Source organism: Tyto alba, unplaced genomic scaffold (assembly GCF_018691265.1).
Source record: "Tyto alba isolate M040663 unplaced genomic scaffold, T.alba_DEE_v4.0 Super-Scaffold_11, whole genome shotgun sequence".
Classification (NCBI taxonomy): Eukaryota; Metazoa; Chordata; class Aves; order Strigiformes; family Tytonidae; genus Tyto; species Tyto alba.
The window spans coordinates 1,833,475-1,852,039 of record NW_024881273.1 but is presented as its reverse complement, the minus strand read 5'-3'; the positions used below and the strand labels follow the sequence as shown (position 1 = coordinate 1,852,039).

Here is an 18,565-nt window from a genome sequence, read left to right as displayed (position 1 = left end):
CAATTCCATAATAAACAACCCTCTCAAACAATGCCTGATAACCACTCGCCAAGATAAGCTACAACACTATGAAAACCTCACACAGTTAGATAATTGCTGCTAAATTTTTGAAAACAATCAGCTGAGGTGCTACACATTCAAAGACATTTCAAGATATTTTACTGTTGTTTTTTGTAGCCTACCAACTGCGGATACACAACTGTATATGGAAAAGCTTGAAACTACCTCACTATAGGGTGAGAGATAATGAGTTAAAATTAAAGGTTGCTGCTGGCTTGCTAGCCCATCCCCCTTTAGCTAATCTGTCATGTAATGAAGAGAAGCACCTAGCATAGGACAGCTAGCTGCCGGCTCACTTACAGCGAGCTGATTAAGAATGTTCAACCAACAGCAGACTGCAGACCTTTCCAACGAAAATAAATAGACTGTATGCAAATGTGTTTGTCACTTTGACAGCATGTCTCAATTAAAGCATCTCGCTGCTGTTGGTAGGCTCTCTCACTGCAGTGGTATGGACGAGCCTTACTGCATTACTGATACACAGGGCTTGACCCTAATCCGCATGCATGCATTTTAAAAAAGTCTGCCTTTGCCATATACACTAGCATAATACTAGCAGACATAGAAAGCAAGTGACAATGAGAAAAAAGCCTCTTTCATCCTCTTCAGTTTATAAGAGCTGTGAATGCACAAACAGCCCTTATTTCAGAGTTCTTGTGGCTTTTTAATTGTTCCCACCTACTGTATTCTAGACAGAGTTAAAAGTGACACTAAAATCTCTCCCTTTAATCACGAGTTAGAAGCCATCTCCCATTTAAACAGTAAGTGTTGCTGCTTTTTTCCTCCCCAAAGCCTTAATTTCTATTTCAGAAACCTGATCATCTTTTCCTTTTGAATGAAACTATGATTTAATTTTCATTTTGGCATTGGGCACTCAGGAAAAAAAGACCCATGAAAGGACAAAGGCTCTAAGTGAGATAGCCCTACAACTGCTAAGTTAGATCATTTTTTGGAAACCGACATTTATAATGTAATGACAGTAATAAGCATTTAGCTAGCGAGCCTTTCACCACAGCCAGTGGTTCAGTAAAGCTGATGTGTGTTTCTTTTGACACAGAAAAAGTGATCATTAAAAAATTTTAAAGTCACCGTTAAAAAACTCATGAATTTAAATTTGCACTTTCCACTTAATTATATATTTCATTAATCTACCAAAATGTTTGAACCATCCATCCTTCATAAAAATCTAAAGGAAAAAACTGAAAGTAGATTATAATATTATCTGGATTTCTGACTGCTTTAAATGAAATGTAACATTTTCCTGCTAGAGCTAGATGGCTAACATTTCTCCAGTAGCCCCACTCCTCTCAACTGTATTGGCACAGAAAGTAAGTGAAAAATAAATCACTACTGCAAATATTTAATTGGGAGAGAATCTGTTTTAAAAAAAGTCTCCAAGAACTTACATTTAGCACAGTGGTGAAAGTTCTGAAAGAAACAAATCTAATTTTAAAATGATAGAGACAACATTGCTCTGAGCAATGATGATAATTTGTGTAGCCCTATCTAACACCTAAACAGTCAATCCAGCTATACCGACTAGTTTCTATTAATACTTATCTAAAAATCTGGTTTGCTTCTTATTTTGTAGTTCCCCATATTTTACAATTGTTTTAAAATTACACTATGTTTCCTTAGAAGAAATCAGTCCTGTTTTCTGATCATAATACTGTAAAAAAGTAGGTACAGAGAAAGAAAAGAGAACCGTGAACACAAATAATGTTCTTTCTTGAGTCAGGCTACACTTAATAGGGGAATGCTGGCAAACCGATAATAAATACTGTATGTTTTTCCATGAAAATCAGAGCAACTACAACATTTTCTAAATAAATAGCTCTTAAAAAACCCCACACAACCAAACTCACTCTTTTGCAGACATATCAAAAGAAACATTGTAAGAGTAACTAATGTGTATAGCTCAGTCGTCAATACTGAGTACACTAATAAGCTATTAATTGATTTTTCCATCTTAGTTCATCGCATTTAATTTTCAGAGAATGTTAAAATGCTTTAATAGTTGGATGTTCCATATTGACACTAATGATCTGGCCAGATAACAGAGGACATTTTAAATTATACATCCTCAGTCCTGAGGGCTATAGCACTTTGCATGCTAAAAGAACAGCAAAATAGTTCATAAAATTGCTATAATAATTATGCTTCCCCTCCCATTCACTTAGAATTTATTTTCCTCAGAATCATGGTATGAACAAAAGAAATCAGTAAACCCAGAAAAATCAGCTTTTACAATCCCATTTAAACAGATACGACAGAAATAAATAACAACAGCTACCAAAAAATAATAAAACAACTGGTATTTTCATTATTGTGACTTTTCTCTGAACTATTTTTGCTGAGTCACACAATTTAAAGAAACTTAACACTAAGACATACCTGACCAAAATGCACTGTGATTGGTCTTCTGTCTTCTCTTAATTTAGGGTCCTTCTTTTCAACCAATGGCGAAGGTGCCGTCCTTGGTAGAGCTTCCTCTGCTGTTGCAGAACACCCATTCTCGGCAATGTCCTGTATGGTAGGAAAAGGTGAATAGCATGGCCAGGGACACTCTTGGTCAAGGGTAAGGGGCACAAAGGAGACACTACAGGATAACGCTGACTAACAATTTTGATGTTAGGGGAAAAAAAAAAACCAAGGTACAAAAGAGAAAACATCATTAGAATAAAACGTTTCATTGCACTTTGTCAATCAGAGCTTGTATGCAACCACTCATTCCTCCTAATTCCAATGTTGCATGCAGATACATTCAATAAAATGTCTGACTTAAACATGCAAAAGCCAGGAAATATATAGGGAGAAAAAAAAACCCCATAGCTCAAAATTTCTATTCTAGGAACAAATTCAACAGCAACCTAGAACAGGGCTATTCTGCTTTATGTAAACCTAAATGAAAAGAGTAATTCTATTTACGTACTTCAAAGAATTATCTGTAGCAGAACAATTACTTGTGGAAGTGGCAAGGAGAGATGAAACTCACAGCTTAGTTAGCTTTGCATTTTATCTTTGAGTCTGTGTATACTGAATATGCCTTCAGGAGACTGTATAAAACAAACTGCTGCCCAGCAGAATGGTTTTTTGTTTTGCTCTGCTTTTGCTTTTGACATTAGTCCTCACGTTCAGAAGTAAAGTGACCCATCAACCTAGGTTAGAGGACCTGGCAAGTGTATGTATGGTATCTGTAATGTAGGTTTTGAAAAAGACAAAGGCATGCAGACACAAGGAATCAGACAAGGAGAAAAGAGTTTGAAAGTCAGTTGAGAAATAGTCTGTAACGCAGTGGGCCCCAAACCTTACATCTCTTTGCAACAATGTCAAGGAAATAATGCTTGGTAAATATAGAGAGAAACCTGCACACACTGTAGCTCTGCAAGACTGACCTAAGGTTGGCTGCTGACACAGACATTGCTTTGATTCACTGACCTTTGACATGCCCCCTCAAGTTTCCGTCTTGCTAAGGTACAATAATGAGACATGTAAGCTGATGGCCAATTAGAAATGGTTCTTTTGGACACAGACTGACCTAATGTGTTTAGGTCAAATGAAACAAAAAGCTGGATGGACTTTCTAAGGGGCTTTGTCTGCTCCACAGAGAAGCAGAGAGACCTTTTTAGATCCAGCTGGTAGAGCAGTGGTTCGCCAATACGGGCATACGGATCACGGGGAAATTAACAACTTGTTACCATCAAACTAGAGAGAAAAACTTTTTCCTTCCCTCAATCCTCCAGCTGCACAATGCTACCTTGTCTTTAAAAAAATACAACAAAGTACACTGAATTAGCAACAAAGAGCCCCAAAACAACTCAATGACAAGAAATGTAAGCTTCTGCCAAACTCGTACTTCAGCTCCAAAACAGCAAGATGGTACCAAGGGATCTGCTCAGTTTGGAAATGGCATAACCCACGGCAGCAACATCTACTGTTCTGAAATGCAATGACATTAAATACAAACTTCATATACATATTTCTATACAAGTATAGCCATATTAAATGCGCACCGGGCTTCAGACTTGCTATGTATATGCCATAAAGGTGCCGAGAACATTCAAAGCCACCTGACCTGCACTGAACAGTGGACGTTCCCAGCACTTCCGAGCTTTCAGAGTTCCACCTGGAGCCACGGCTCCAACCAAGGCAACAGACAGCAGGGAATCAATGGAAAGCAAAGCATCTTCCAATCCGGGCAAAGTTTCCAGAAAAATGTAAACCGGATGCAAAGGTTTGGACATCAAGGGAATGGGAGGAGATAAAAGATACAGACAGATCAAGCCATTAAGCAAAACCCCCTAAGATGTGTAACGATCACTGCAAATCCTTGCAGCTTTTATTGCTATAGATTTGCTGTACTTCTCTGATGATATAATTGTGTGCAAAAGATAACGTGTTCCTAAAGCATCTTTCCACTGTGTTCAGTGTACAGACTTCCAAAGAAACTGCTGCAGATTTCAATTAAAAATTACATATTTTTTTTAAATTTACTGAATAAAATATGAGAACTAAATTGTTTGATATCTCTCTATGTTTTCAAAATCCCAAAAAGGCAGACAAATCAACAATATAGCTTCAGTCATCAAAGCAAAATTTGCTTCACAAAAGTTCTCTTTCTACCTTCCATGAAAACATACCTGAGCTAAATAGACTGAGAAACCTAATTTTAAACACCCCAAGTAAGGGTTCCAAGTAGCTTTAAAATGATTAAATGTCAAAGCGTTTGGCAATTCTATAATTGGAAAGTAGACAACAGTCCTTCAAAGCAGTCTGTGACATACATTCAGTCCACTAACAGACTTTGAATACAGTTATTCAGAAGTCAGTGGGGAGTACAAGACAGACAGAGAGATAAAACCACAAATAGGAAAACAGGACTCTCAGATTCTGAACTTCAGCTTCAGAAAGGTATCAGGGCTCACAAACTGTCTACTGATAAAAGCAGTTCTTCAGCTTGCGAACTACAAATGACCAAAGAACGACAGTGGATCATAGTGCAGGCAGGCCTTCAAAAAGCAGTGCCCACTCCTGGTACTAAAAGAAAAGCCAGGTAGGCCTGCGCATCCCACTGAGGGAGAGGATTTACCAGCCCGAACGCTGTCTCGTACTTCCACGCTGCTTCCGAGCCTGGCGCCGGTACTTCCACCTGAAGCCGTGCAGCGTGCGCACGAGCAGCTCTTTGCACTGCAGGGCACCACACCCCGTAGGTATGTCCGAAGTCTGACTATTCAGTTCTGACATGTCCCCAGAAAAAGGATTTGGTATAAGCCAGCAAGACATTCCTGAAGTACCTTCAGCTATATATATTATTCAGGAATAACAAAACACGTGAGACCTATACCTCCCAAAAACCAGAAAAGAGCAGAAGGTGATAAGTTACTCATTACTGGAAGAAATTCTCCAGAAATGCAAAAATCTAGGAACGTCTCCAATGACTTTTAAATGAAAAAAAGTGTAATTTAAGGCTATTATTATAAACAAAACCACCTTTCACCTGACGAAAAAAGATACTTTATAGCTTAATGGAAAAAGAGAATGACCATGACCTATCACACTCCATAATTATCCCCACAAACAGTGCCTCCCCTAACAACTATCTGTACAGGTGAAATCTTAACTACTTATATGTTTTAAAGGAAGAACTTCAGAAAATGAGTAAGATATATATTTAGAGATATGTGAAGTTTACTGTGTAAACTGAATAAGGCTTTCTTCTGTTTAAATATGCATTAGTAATATTCTAGGGACCTTTTGTGATACTCTCTATTAGAAGAGAAGAAAACACATTCCAGAATGTTTAGAAGGATTCTTCAGGTTGTTTTATAAACTTCTAAATGAGTTGTTTCTAGCTGTATTGATAATAAAGCACTGACAATAGCCCATTGATAGCAGACATTAACTAGAGACACACAGGGCTCTAGTAAGTAAAATAATGTTGAATACACTAATGCCAAGTGCCCAACCATTTATATAAATTGTCTTATCCAGAAGCTTTCAGTAAGTTACATTCTCCTTACTGAAAGTTGAGGATGGTACCATTCATATTCCTCCTTCTTCCTAATTCTATGTAGTTAAGCTTCAAACGAGCCAATAACGGAGTGACTTGACCACCACGGTCCATTTGTGAAATGGAAAAAGCAGCCTTTACAAAAAAAAAAAAAAAAAAAAAAAAAAAAAAAAAAAAAAAGGGAAAAAGGAAGAAAAAGAAAAAGAAGTACTGTATCAGATATAAAATAAAGCTTCCATGCTGTTTCTATTAACAATTATTTGCTATCACTCATAAGAATCCTCTGAAAACTATTTCTGTTGCTTTGAAATACGGTACCACAAATGAACAAGGGATGGAAATAGAGCCCCATTCAATCTCTACTATCATATTAAAGAAGGACCTTACACACACCACAGTGACCTCTCAACAGGTCAATCCTGCATTTCTCATTTGCAATTCAAACCCAAGACTGGAGCAGACCAAGGGCAAAATGGGCTCTTGATTATATTTAAGAGGTCACCATTGCTATGCAGAGTTGTAGGAAGCAGACCTCTAGCTTTATTGCATTTTTAAATTCTATCTTGCACAGAAGCTGCTCATATTTGGCAGCGAAAACTGGAAATGGGATGTTTATATTTGACTTCTCCTTACCAGTGGCCTGCATACTTTTTGTATTAATAATGGAAAATAATATGTTAAAATGCAGTGGATACTAAGTTCAGTTTAAAAATAACCTTAGGTTATCCTTAAAAGATGAAAGACTAGCATCCCAAATTTGGCAAAAATTAAATATTTAATGATGCCAGCATTTCAAACAGTTAACACTTGCTCATACTAGTAAGTAAACACATGAAAAATACAATGTTCTCACATGAAAATTGGTGAGAATGCACTAATAGACTTGTCAACAGAGCAGCACAGACATTTAGATTAAAAACAACGGTGGCCAAAACATCTTTTCCTATTTTTATCACTTTAAACAGAACAATACCTCATTTCAGAGTTATCTTCCTACCTTGCATTCAAAATGGAGAAGAGGATGTGATGGAAAAGAACTGACTTAATGAAGAAAGGAGAGGTAGAGCTGCACGTGTCAACTACTCAGAAATCTTTTAAGGTCTTGTAAAAGCGTATGTTGAACAATCACGTTTAAAAATCTTACAGAAATGCCACATAATAAGGAAGGCGAAACAAAATTGGGCCATTTATTTATAAATGTTATGTGTGTTTTTGAAAACGAATGCTTGATGCTTGAAGGACTAGGAAGACAACAAAAATAATAAAACAAAGCAATGAATGAATGAGATGTTTCTCAGCCTTTTAAACAAATGTCACAGCATAGCATACAATTATATTAGAATTTAAAATACAGGAAAACAATCTGGTCATTTTACACAGCTCCAGCTGCTTTACAAATGCATGTAAGAAGGCCAAACATCTTATTATTCATGAAGGTTATGTCCAAAAGTGAAACACGTGGAATTACACAAAAAATTCCATGTACAAGGAAACTGCTTCATGTTTCTAATATTTTCGTATTATATATAAAGTGGTCACATATGATGTAGTAAGTGTAATAACATAAAACAGCATTAAAACATCTGAAGCAACTTCATCTTCCTCAAAAATCTCTAGCAATGTATTTAGAGTATTTAGAGAGCAAGCAGCATTTGGATTGTACACACAGTTAATTTCATCAATTCATAACCTGGCTGCACAATAATCCCTTTGTATGAGCATTTTGTTGACATGTCTGTTTGCGCCATAGGAATACATTTGCAGCACAAATATTATACATTATACATTTGCATCTTAAGATGATGGTCTAGAAATTTAGAGAAGAAATTTACTAAGATAACACAATTAAAGAAAAAACAAAAATAATCATGCAATGAATTGAATACAAATTTCTGAATATAAACTTCTTTTTTTTTTTACGAGTTTTATTATCAGGTTAGCTATCTTGCTTTCCAAAAGACTCTAATAGCTCTGCTTCACAGAATAAATAGAATATCTGAAATAAACCCAAGGCAGAGTTAACCATTCATTCATAAGGTATGTATCAATATAACCATACTTCTGGCTTAAAAGGAGCAATTGGTTTTGGATAACACATTCTTCGAACACAGTTCAGCATTCTTGGAATTGTACTGTTTACAAACAAACAAAGACAGATTTGGTAAACAACATATACTCTGAGTATTTTTTTTCTGCAATAGTTGAAATTTGAAATGAACACCAATTTTAATTTAATTCCTTTATGCCGAAAACGTTTCAGTAGACACCCAGGAAACATGTAAATCCATTTCCCAATGACAGACACTATACTATTTTCCCTGAGAGATTACTGTAGAAATAACAACAATTTGCCATTTACAAAAAGTTCACTGCCATTACTGTAGGAAAGATCTTCAAGTTCATATAAAGTCCCCTTCCACAATGCCCCGGCAGAAAGGACAGGAGAGGGACCACTCCAAATAGAACACTCAATTTTCTGGCTTTTGTGGGTTTAAGTCAGAGCCTTAATGTATTTGAAGACTTTTTTTTTTTTTTTTTTGCGTCTGTGAATATTTATAACAGTGTGAAAAATCCGGGACAGCTGGTAATGCATTTTGAAGTGTGCTAACAACACTGTATCAAACAGCTTCCTATTGATCACATAATGCTTTTTGTGGCTAAGTATTTCATACATGGTGCTTATACATTTTGAATAAGAACTTCAAGTACCTTTTGCTTCAAGCGGTTTTTCACTTCTTTTATTCCCATTTTTGCATGATCTTTTGCCTGCATGAAAAATTAATTTAAGTTAAAATCCCCTTCTATTTCCAGCAGTGACTAAGCTTGATTTCAGTGCATCAAGATTCACCTTCCCTAGTTACTAAAAATGGCAAGGAAAAAATTGTAACAGGATACTGAGAACATATTGAAACAAGCAGAAAGCTAAGACGACCCCAAACAAACAAAAAGCATCGCCAACACCACCCTCCCACACTCATTGCAAAAATTTTGTTTTCTCTGTTTTGATGCCATAGACATCTTTCACCTTTTTGCATTCCACACCCTTCTTCCCCTCTAAGTATTTATCTTTGCTATAAGTTAACAATCCTCAGCAATAGTAAGCCTGCAAACTTTCTCCTTGTAGTAGCCTGAGTGCCAGTTCCATTTAGTAGAGCTAATCTCACCCTACTCATCTCTCTCAGGCTGGAGGAAGGCAGGAGTAATTAAAAATTTGAATAGTTATCTCAATGCCTTTGTTAGCAATATTTACTTCCTAACATTGAGCTTATAAGAAATCCTTGCTTGTTTCTATGCTGTTTTATCTTGCACAGGGAAGCTGGCAGCCATACATGATAACACAGTAACATAGCTGTTTGTTAACAGAACTGAAAACATTTTCATTTAAAGAATAACTCAGTAAGTTGGGGTCTAAATAAGCAGGTATAAAAAATCTCTAGGGAAAATTAATTGACATTTAGAAAAGATGGAAACACTTTGGAAAATGAGAGGATTCCCTTATTTCGATGAAGCTGCAAGCAGAGAAACCTGAGGTAACAATGATTTCCAGCAGAGTAATGATGAGATGGTAGAGCTGCTTAGTAGAGTATATAGGCGCTATTTCCCAGAAATAGTTCTATGTAATAAATAGAATTTATCATCTGTCCTTTCAAAAGAAATCACAAGTTTCCCTTCTCCTTTGCATTTCCATTATGTTTAAATTTCAAAATGGCTTTTCCATTTAAATTTGAAATTTAGATGAATGCGTATTTTAAGTAATTTTGTGAGTCCAATAAGATGAATATAAGTCTTGAGTTTCATTTGAAAGGTTAAAACAGAATCATAATTAGACTCTTATCTCAGTAGTAAGCCAGTACTTGATACTTACAAACTTATAGACAGTCTTCATGGCAGGGTTAGCCTTGGTCTTTACTGTATTTAAAATGGCTCCACTTCCTTTCTATAATTATAGTAACAATAGAATAAATTTTATCAAAGCTCTTTAGAGCAAACCGCTATCTAAAATCCACCATTCTTAAAATAACAAAGCACTAACTATGCTTATTAGCAGAGGTGATTATTAAAATGGTTCCAGAGGAACCCCAATTCTGTTTAATACAGCAGTTTTCAAATGAAAAAATGTCAGTTTCTCCTAATACCAAGAGCCCTTGTCTTACAGGTCATCTCACAAAACACTGTTCTATGACTGTCCCATTCGCCCTCAAGGGTGTCCTGTGCATTGCATTAAAATCCTAAACAAGTTTAAGACAAAAGTATCCTAACAAATACTCAATGTCTGGGGTAGAAAATTCAGTTTCAGGAGAGCCTGTACATCCAATCTGATGAAGCAAAATCTTTTTTTATTTTCCTTTTCACAGTTCCACAATACTATTTATCAAAAGCATGCTGCCTTTTTAAGATCTATGTAGTTGATAAAGGGATAAATTGAGGGAAAATGAAATCTAACTACAGACATAAACATTAATTCTAGAAAAGCCGAATTGCGTGTGGTTAACATAATAAAAGTCATAAGACAGTAATATGTCAGACAGAATAATCTGTTAGTCCAGTTGGTGTTTATGACTATGGCTGTACAGTCAGTACCTTGTCTGATAAATACAGGAGATGGGTAAAATCCAAGGAATAAAATCTTAGATAATTTTATATTTTCTTATTTCAGTGCAAAAATATATTTCCAGAGGTTAAATGCAATCAGATGCAAACAGTTCTAATATTTACTACTTCTGTTACTACATGACAATTAGACTTTAACAAACATTATAAACTGTTACGTTTAATTACATGTATTTTTTATATTCACACTCAGCCATTCCCCTTTCTTATAATTTTAAAATTACTTGTCATCCTACTTATTTATATTTTTATATATACATATTTAACTACCTAAATATATGATGGGATTTTTAAAATTACTGTTATCAGATGTTTAATGCCAAATTATCAAGACAAAATTGAGCCCAGCATTTGTGTAAGGAACATAATTCCATTCACATTTAGGACAGCAGACAAATGCAATGCTGCAAAACTCAATTCTGTCAGAAAACAAATCAATCTTTCCTACTGACTCATAACCATAAACCAGAAATATTTTACTTTTCAATACGCATTTTATGCATCAAAAGAGACTTTTACAATCAGCTATAATAACATTATTATTCTCTAAAAGTATTTAAATTTTCAATTTATACAACGAGATCACTTAACCAAAGAGATAGAAAAAAACATCCCAAACAGTGCTGTCCCCATTCAGCACTTCACACCATTTAGCTTTACAAAGCGCTTTTTGGTGTGGCAACTTTCCCTTTTCTCTCCCTCTATTGAAAGGAAAGAAAAAGCAAATTGTTTTCTAAAATGACAATAACTTACTTCCAGCTGTCTCCAAGACATTAAAAGTGGGATTCAAAAACTTGAGAATTCCTATGGTGATTTTTTATTTTTTTTTGGTGTATTTTTTCTTCTGTTCTTTACTTCACCTCAGAGCACCTTAGTTTCTCACAACTAAACACACGTTGGTCAGAGCTAAACATTGCAGGAAATAATTAGTCATGTTCATGAGGACAGAAGTTAACTGCCATACAGAACTGTACAATGGTCCAGTAAGAATTAGTATGTCTGTTGGAAGAATGTTGTGTTCTTACCCTTACTGTAGAGAGCCACTGGTGGTACAATTTGTCGCTACCTAGAGAGAATCACAAAAACAAACTGTAACACTATGAAATAGAAAGCAAGCTAGAAATGTGAAGTGTTAGCACACAGTGGTTCTCAGAGCATGAACAGTACAGCAACAGAACAGGACAACCATCCTTTTCTTTTAATGGAAACACAATCACCAAAAATTGACAAGATATCTACAATTTTTCTTTTACTTCCTGAGACATTTCTATTTTATTGGGGTTGTCTTTCAGAAATTCGAAAGCATTGAGGTTTTTTTTTTTTTAAAGATAGCAAAAAGAAATTTAAGGTGGTTCTGGGTAAAGCCAAGGTTTTTCAGTATCCTCCATTGCAAGAACTCTTTTAGTTGTACTTTAGCCAAGTGGTAAAGCTGAGGTCTTGCAAGACTGAGCAGACTTTATTCAAACTACAAGACATTACTCAAAACTCCTGACAGAAGAAAGAACAAAAAATCAAGACACTTCAACCTACAGGGATCATTGCAGCCTCAGTTGTTTAGGTGAGTAACCGCAATGATGCAATACCTCATGATGGCCCAGAAACAGTAAGTCAAGAACAATGTCTGAAATTACTTTAAAATACTACATTCCTTACCTGCATATTCTCCCATATTTATCTCTTCTTCAAAAACATCACTGAAGCCCTCTCCAGAGTTAAGAAGATCCAGACGGCCATCAATGAACTACGTCAGCATTAAAAGAGAGTGTAAACAAATCAACCATCCCATCCTTTATCTTTTCAGAAAGACTTTATTCTGCATTTGCTAGAACAACCCCAATGTTCTTATCAGGAAGGGATTTTAAATAGAATGAAAATATAACCAAAGCTGGCAAAATGTTTAACAATGCAAAAAGGTGTGCTGCTTCCCTAAAAAAAAAAAAAAAACCAAACCAGCATTCATATGTTTGTCTATACATATATGTTTTTCAGCTTCCCTGAAGCAGTAATATCACGTTTAACAGTAACGTGCTTTCTGCACAAAGCTCGGGTCTAGGTACACTCAGATCAAAACTGAGCCCAGAAACCTTTAGGGGAAAAACCATACACCTCTGAAAATACAGAAAGCCTTACCACCTGAATCTGAGAAAAGCCAGCAGGCAGGAATTAAGGTGCTGCCAACTACATAAATTTTCCTCATTATATGGCTGACAGATCAAGGAATATAGAACAGTCCTTAAAGAAAAAAAAAAAAAACAGTTGTATTGTTAAAGAATCTGCTTCTACATTAGAGCAATTAAGCCAGTACCTGCTTAAAGAGCTGGAGCTGAATGGCATTCTGAAGAAACTGCCTCATGACAGCAGAACGATGGGACACAAATGTTTCTTCACAAAAAGTGATGGGTTCACCCTGTAGAGTTTCAAAGCATTAAACACTGAAAAAACTTTTTCTGAATCCATTTGAATCTATTGTCTTCATTTTATCTACTTCCTTTTCAAAATAAATAGATAAATAAAGTAGGCCCTACATAACACTGAGTAAACTGTAGCTCATTTCCAGGCTTCAATGATGTGACTGAGAAACAGGTTGGAAACCAGCAAATTGCATATAATCAAAATAAATTACATTTGCTTAATTCACATTTTGCTAATGCTGGTGAAGGAACTTTCATCATCTAAAAAGGTAATTTTACTTAATGTCCCCAAAATATGACATACAGGCATATGAATTTTGTGTATTCTGCTTATCTAGCTCAGTAGATCCAGCCAGTTAACCTGCACAAACAAGTCAGAAATGTCTACTCTGTTCTCTCCACAGTTCAGAAGGAGTAGACTTTCATATACTGAATGAATGAAATTTCCCTTTTTCACAACCTTGTTGGCAAAAGACAGAAATTGTTTTGCAGCTCCACTTTTATCTTATTTTAATGAGTTATGTTAATGCTGAAGTCTGCTGTGCATCTGCCATAAGGGCAAAAATTTCTTCCACACTTAAATCTACAAATACTTAATGCAGCAAGCAAATGTATTTTTTCAATTAAACCCAAGAAAGTAACAAAGAATGGTAAAACTAAATTGCTGTATAATTAATACAGAGGCTTTTTCATACTCGTATTAAAACATATTTGGACTCTTCATCAGTTGAGTATTCAAAATCAACACTAAATAGCAAAAAATCTTATAGCACCCCTTTTAAAAGGGTGGTATCATGTAATTTCTGAAAGCTTTTTATATTGGCAATCTTCTTTACCATTGGCTGTGTAAAAGTCAGGATAACAGGGCCACTAAAATGAGTGTGCTCAAAAAACGCCCATGTCACAGCACTGCTTCAGCATACTATACTGGTTTTTCCCCACCAATTTATGTTGAAAACCACCATGTGGCCCCAGGACTTCTAACACCTAATTCACACTAAAAGGATACTAAATCCTCAAAACTATGTTAGGGAAATCTATGGATTTTACGAAATCTGAGTGTCATCACAGTTTGCCTGTCCTTTGACATAACCAACCTCGCCATTTTAAGTAAACAGTACAGTTATCTCAGTTTTTAATGGAAAAGAAAGCAGGTTTCTTATGTGACAATTCCAGTTTCAGGATCATTAAAGATAATAACCTGTCTTTGATTTACTCTAGCAGGTATTTACAGGGAAAAACAAAATCACTACAGTGTTTCCAGGCAAGAAGCATGAGTGGGAAAAACCATTTCCCCCCTGCCCCATAGATTTGTTCTCATCAGGATGAAGAATCGTAAGACACTTTGCTTCAAAGTAAACAAAGGGAAAACATTTGGAAAAACAATTCTGGCTGGTATGTGCCTCCTATACAGGACACTGGGGATAGTTTCCATGACACAGTGACTACTGCCACAACAAAGGTTGTCTCAAAAATCAAGGTATATATAGTCTGAAATGTTTAATGCTTTTAAATGACTAATGGCTGATCATGTACTCATGCTAGTAGATGGCAGAAAGGGACAGGACTTCTGCATGACATGGAAGTGTCAAAACAAGACTTTGAGCAAGAGGTAACGTGGCAAATGGAAAAAGGCATTCATTGATTTTGAGATGGCACTCACAATTTGGACTAATATAAGCTCCCCATGCAAGAACTTAATATATTGCATTCGGCTATTGCCATCCCACTTGAGAGTCGTTTAAAATCTCACTCGGATAACAGGAAGGAAAAGTCCAGATACTACAGGTCACTACAATTAGTAAGAGAAAATCTTAGGAGATTGCAAATGCATCTGTTCTTACAGAAATTGTAGCGACAGACACTTTCCAAGTGAGGCCCAGGCAACAGTACAACAAACAACAGGGTGTAACATCTACTTGACCAGTATGAAAAAGGCTTTCCCATCAAATTCAGCTACCAGAATGTAACAAAGGAAGCCTGAAAAATATTTGCCTGACATAGACACAATCTGGAGTGTGAAAAGAGCTGGGAGGAATACATGAAGAAAAGTGTAGATTAGACCATGAGCAGAGAAGTTCACCAGAGGAAGGTTTAGTTTTGATTTAATCCTCACTTGCAAAACACCGTAAAGCAAACAAGCAACCCTTCCTATAATCTACAAGACCACAAAATTTCTCTCATGGCCAGAGAAGACTATGAACATTATGGAAAGAGCTATGCCTCACCAGAGAGAAGTTTCCTCTACTCTACTGTACAACCAGCACAATGACACCAGCTTCTCCTCTGAAATCAAGCTATGTACCATTCCTATAAACACACATATTGCAGCTCGGAGAGCCCAGTATTATTATAGTGTTACCGCACTTCTTTCCCCAAAGTACTAATGATTGAGTTTGTTCGTTAGGCTGATTAGACCTTTTGACTTCTTAAGAGACAATTCAGGCTCAACTGCTGCTAGATGATAAGAAAAACTTTAATCATCAAGGTCAAGCGTGAGCTTTTCAGCTTAGAATGCATTAGTACCTTCTATCCTCCATGACCTCCAGAAGGGTGAACACACTGTTGCTAACCCACATCCACAGCTTCATTACAAAAAGACAAGCTGGACAATAAGACCATTTTCTTGACAGATTTAGTTAACTGTAAATTATAAAGCTAATCAGCTCTGCTTTTACTGACAGATGACTTTATACATGAGGGGACATGCTAAGAACTGCAGATACCTGGTGAAAAAAATGGTCTTGTTCACGTGTAAAACAATTATAACAACTTGTCCTGATAAACCCATCAACTCCTAAACTTGCTGTTCCCAACACCTAGAATTTAGGCCTTGATCTGTCAACACCTTAAATATCCATTATTCCCCTCTCCAACTATAAATGCATAACAGAGGCTAAGATATGACATTGTAAAAGCTCTAAATGTGTGCACAATACAACTATCAGGAATCGGATTTGATCTGTAATATTAGGTAATTCACATATATTTCAAGATTCAATCATAAAATTATTTTAATACAAAAATGTACACATTTCAAAAAAATAGGTCCCTTTTCTTTATGCCTTTGCAAATCTCCCTTTATATGAATATTTTATATTCACGTGGCATAATGAAGTTCATCAGGGCAGTACCGCTATCTCATGACCCCTTAAAAAGCTGAAAAGTTTCAGCCCACTTCTGATCTGTTGCCAGCCCTATTTTTAACTCGGAATTCTGTTACATTCTAAAAGAATGTTTAAAACTACTTACGGCAGCAAGTGAAAAATTAAAGTCTAGGACTTATTTCAGACTGTTCTAGAGTTCCATGAAACCTGCTGCTGTATTTTAAGCAGCTATAATGCAAAATGAAAGATAAATCCTGATTTTGATTAGCCACACTGTAAAAAATTTCACCACGATCCCCCATCTTTCAAGGAAATCACTTTTCCTCAGAAAGAAAAGCTTTCAGAAGATGGTACAGAACCTCATGCAGACAGTTATTGTCAGTGAGAGAAGTATCATCTGAATTGTCAAACTTGCCATACTAGCAGCCAGGACAGCTAATTGCTTATGGCAAAAACTTTCACAGTGAATATAAAGTACTAAAAATATGTGGGACAGAAGACAGCATAGATTAGAAAAGGGACAGAGGCAAACACAAATGATACTTCTGGAAAGACACAGAGGTGCTAAGAAAACTCATTGGGATTCGAACTATTCCTGCTCCTGCAAGAGATGAGACACCAAAGTGTGCATCTGGATAATGGGGCTTTAAAGCCAGCATGTGATTGCTGTAGAAAACATTAAAATAATAAAGACAGAGTTCAAGTTAAGTTAACAGCGAGAGTCTCTTGCACAAGCAAAGATTTCACAAAACTTGATTTTAAGTGTAGAAAAACCCAACCCAACAGCAATCCAAACCTGAAGACTTTGTTTAGACAACCCTAAAAGTTATGCCCTGGATAACGCTTCTGCATTATCATGGTCAGCATGTGGTGCAGGGTAATGAATTTTGTGCTGCTGTACGCATGCCTTTAAACCATGTAGGTGCTCTTTCAAAGCCTGTCTAATAAATACACAAGCCATTAGAGCTGCTCTGTAAACCAGCCACGAAATGAAAAAATGTGGGTGGAATTTAAAGGCGCAGAAAAGGTGACAATCAGCTGGTCTACAAGCTGTAAGTCTAGTGTCAGTGCACTACGCAGCAAAACACCAAATATACAGAAAGAACAATGACATGTAAGAGATTCATATATCACTGGTTTATTAGGACCATAGATGTTGCAAATAACCACATCCTTTACTAAAATTGGTTATGTTGCAAATGACAAAGTAAAACCTGCAGGGATATTCTAGGAATCATCATCCTTAATTCCATCCAGAATTATAATGAAACTAAGATAGGAGAATGATCTTATTGATCTGGATATATATGTCAATGTCAGATATACCAGCAACCAAAGGCAAGCAACTGCTCTGCAGACCTTTCAAGAATTGTGATTACAATGTCAGGGAAAGATTAGCTCATCACAGCTGAAGAAGGATCATCAGTCAGCCAGCAGGATTCCATAAAGAAAATCTGAAATTGGTGACAGACACCTGATAGGACATTGGCTCATTCAGCTTGCAATCGCAATGACAAATAATCTCCCCATAACTAGTACATACGTTCAGCACAAGAAAGCTCTTTGCATCTGCCTCAGTCATAATGGAATCAAGAAAGCATAGATCAAATACTCTGCATTAAGCAAATGATACCATAGCTTTATTAGCATTTCAAGATGCTGCTCAGGAACAAAGAAATCATGTACTCAGAGATTTGACCACACTTCTAAAGAAAACTAAATTTAGATTCTGTTCAGAAAGACACTACTACAGCTAAGTGTAATCTTGAAAAGCATTTAAAAAAACATGTATTTACCAGTGCAGACTGTACTGTCCAAACACTTACTGTCTCATGTAAATGCCCATTACCAGTCCAATTTCAGACTTTTTTTCATGTGCCTTACTAGGATATGTAACTTCTGATAGAGATACATCAAGAATGAATATCCCTACCCCCCTTCTCTTTTTAAAAAATTGCTTTACAGTATCTATACTTTTTATAGATACTTCTAATAAGATTTACAGTATATATTTAAAAGGGGCAATTTCTCTAAGTTCTCAACCCTTGAAATTGCTGGTGAATTTGAATTTCTGACACCTGTTATTCTGCATGTGATCTGCTAACTCCTGAATAAGTTGTAATAATATCACTAAAGGAGAAATAAAAGGGAAAAAGGTGAAGGCAAGTCAGTCGAATCACTGACACCAATCATAACAATCACATCAACATCCCCTTCAAAATGTCATGGTCAAAACTTAGCTTATAGCCGTGCTGTGGCTCACAGGTATATGCACATACAGCAAGCTGCATTCAGCAACATTGGCATAACCCTTCCAAGAGCTCGGGAGCTTTCTTTTACAAAACATCCCTTGCCAGACAAATTGC

The 18,565-nt window shown here is 36.2% G+C and overlaps 1 protein-coding gene across 5 annotated transcripts in view; it reads right to left on the bottom strand.

The window, feature by feature from the left end:
- The window catches only part of DENND1A (DENN domain containing 1A), a 215,703-nt gene that overhangs the window by 36,052 nt on the left and 161,086 nt on the right, over positions 1–18,565 (bottom strand). For 4 of the 5 annotated variants that reach the window (XM_032982592.2, XM_042786414.1, XM_042786415.1 and 1 more), the window contains exons 14-19: positions 12,987–13,088; positions 12,335–12,422; positions 11,707–11,747; positions 9,936–10,007; positions 8,780–8,836; positions 2,455–2,586 (exon numbers count right to left, since the gene is read on the bottom strand). In XM_032982592.2, coding sequence (XP_032838483.2) covers positions 2,455–2,586; positions 8,780–8,836; positions 9,936–10,007; positions 11,707–11,747; positions 12,335–12,422; positions 12,987–13,088 — 492 coding nt within the window. Of the gene's footprint in view, positions 1–2,454; positions 2,677–8,779; positions 8,837–9,935; positions 10,008–11,706; positions 11,748–12,334; positions 12,423–12,986; positions 13,089–18,565 lie in introns of all 5 variants that reach the window. The other variant, XM_042786413.1, reaches the window with a different exon arrangement.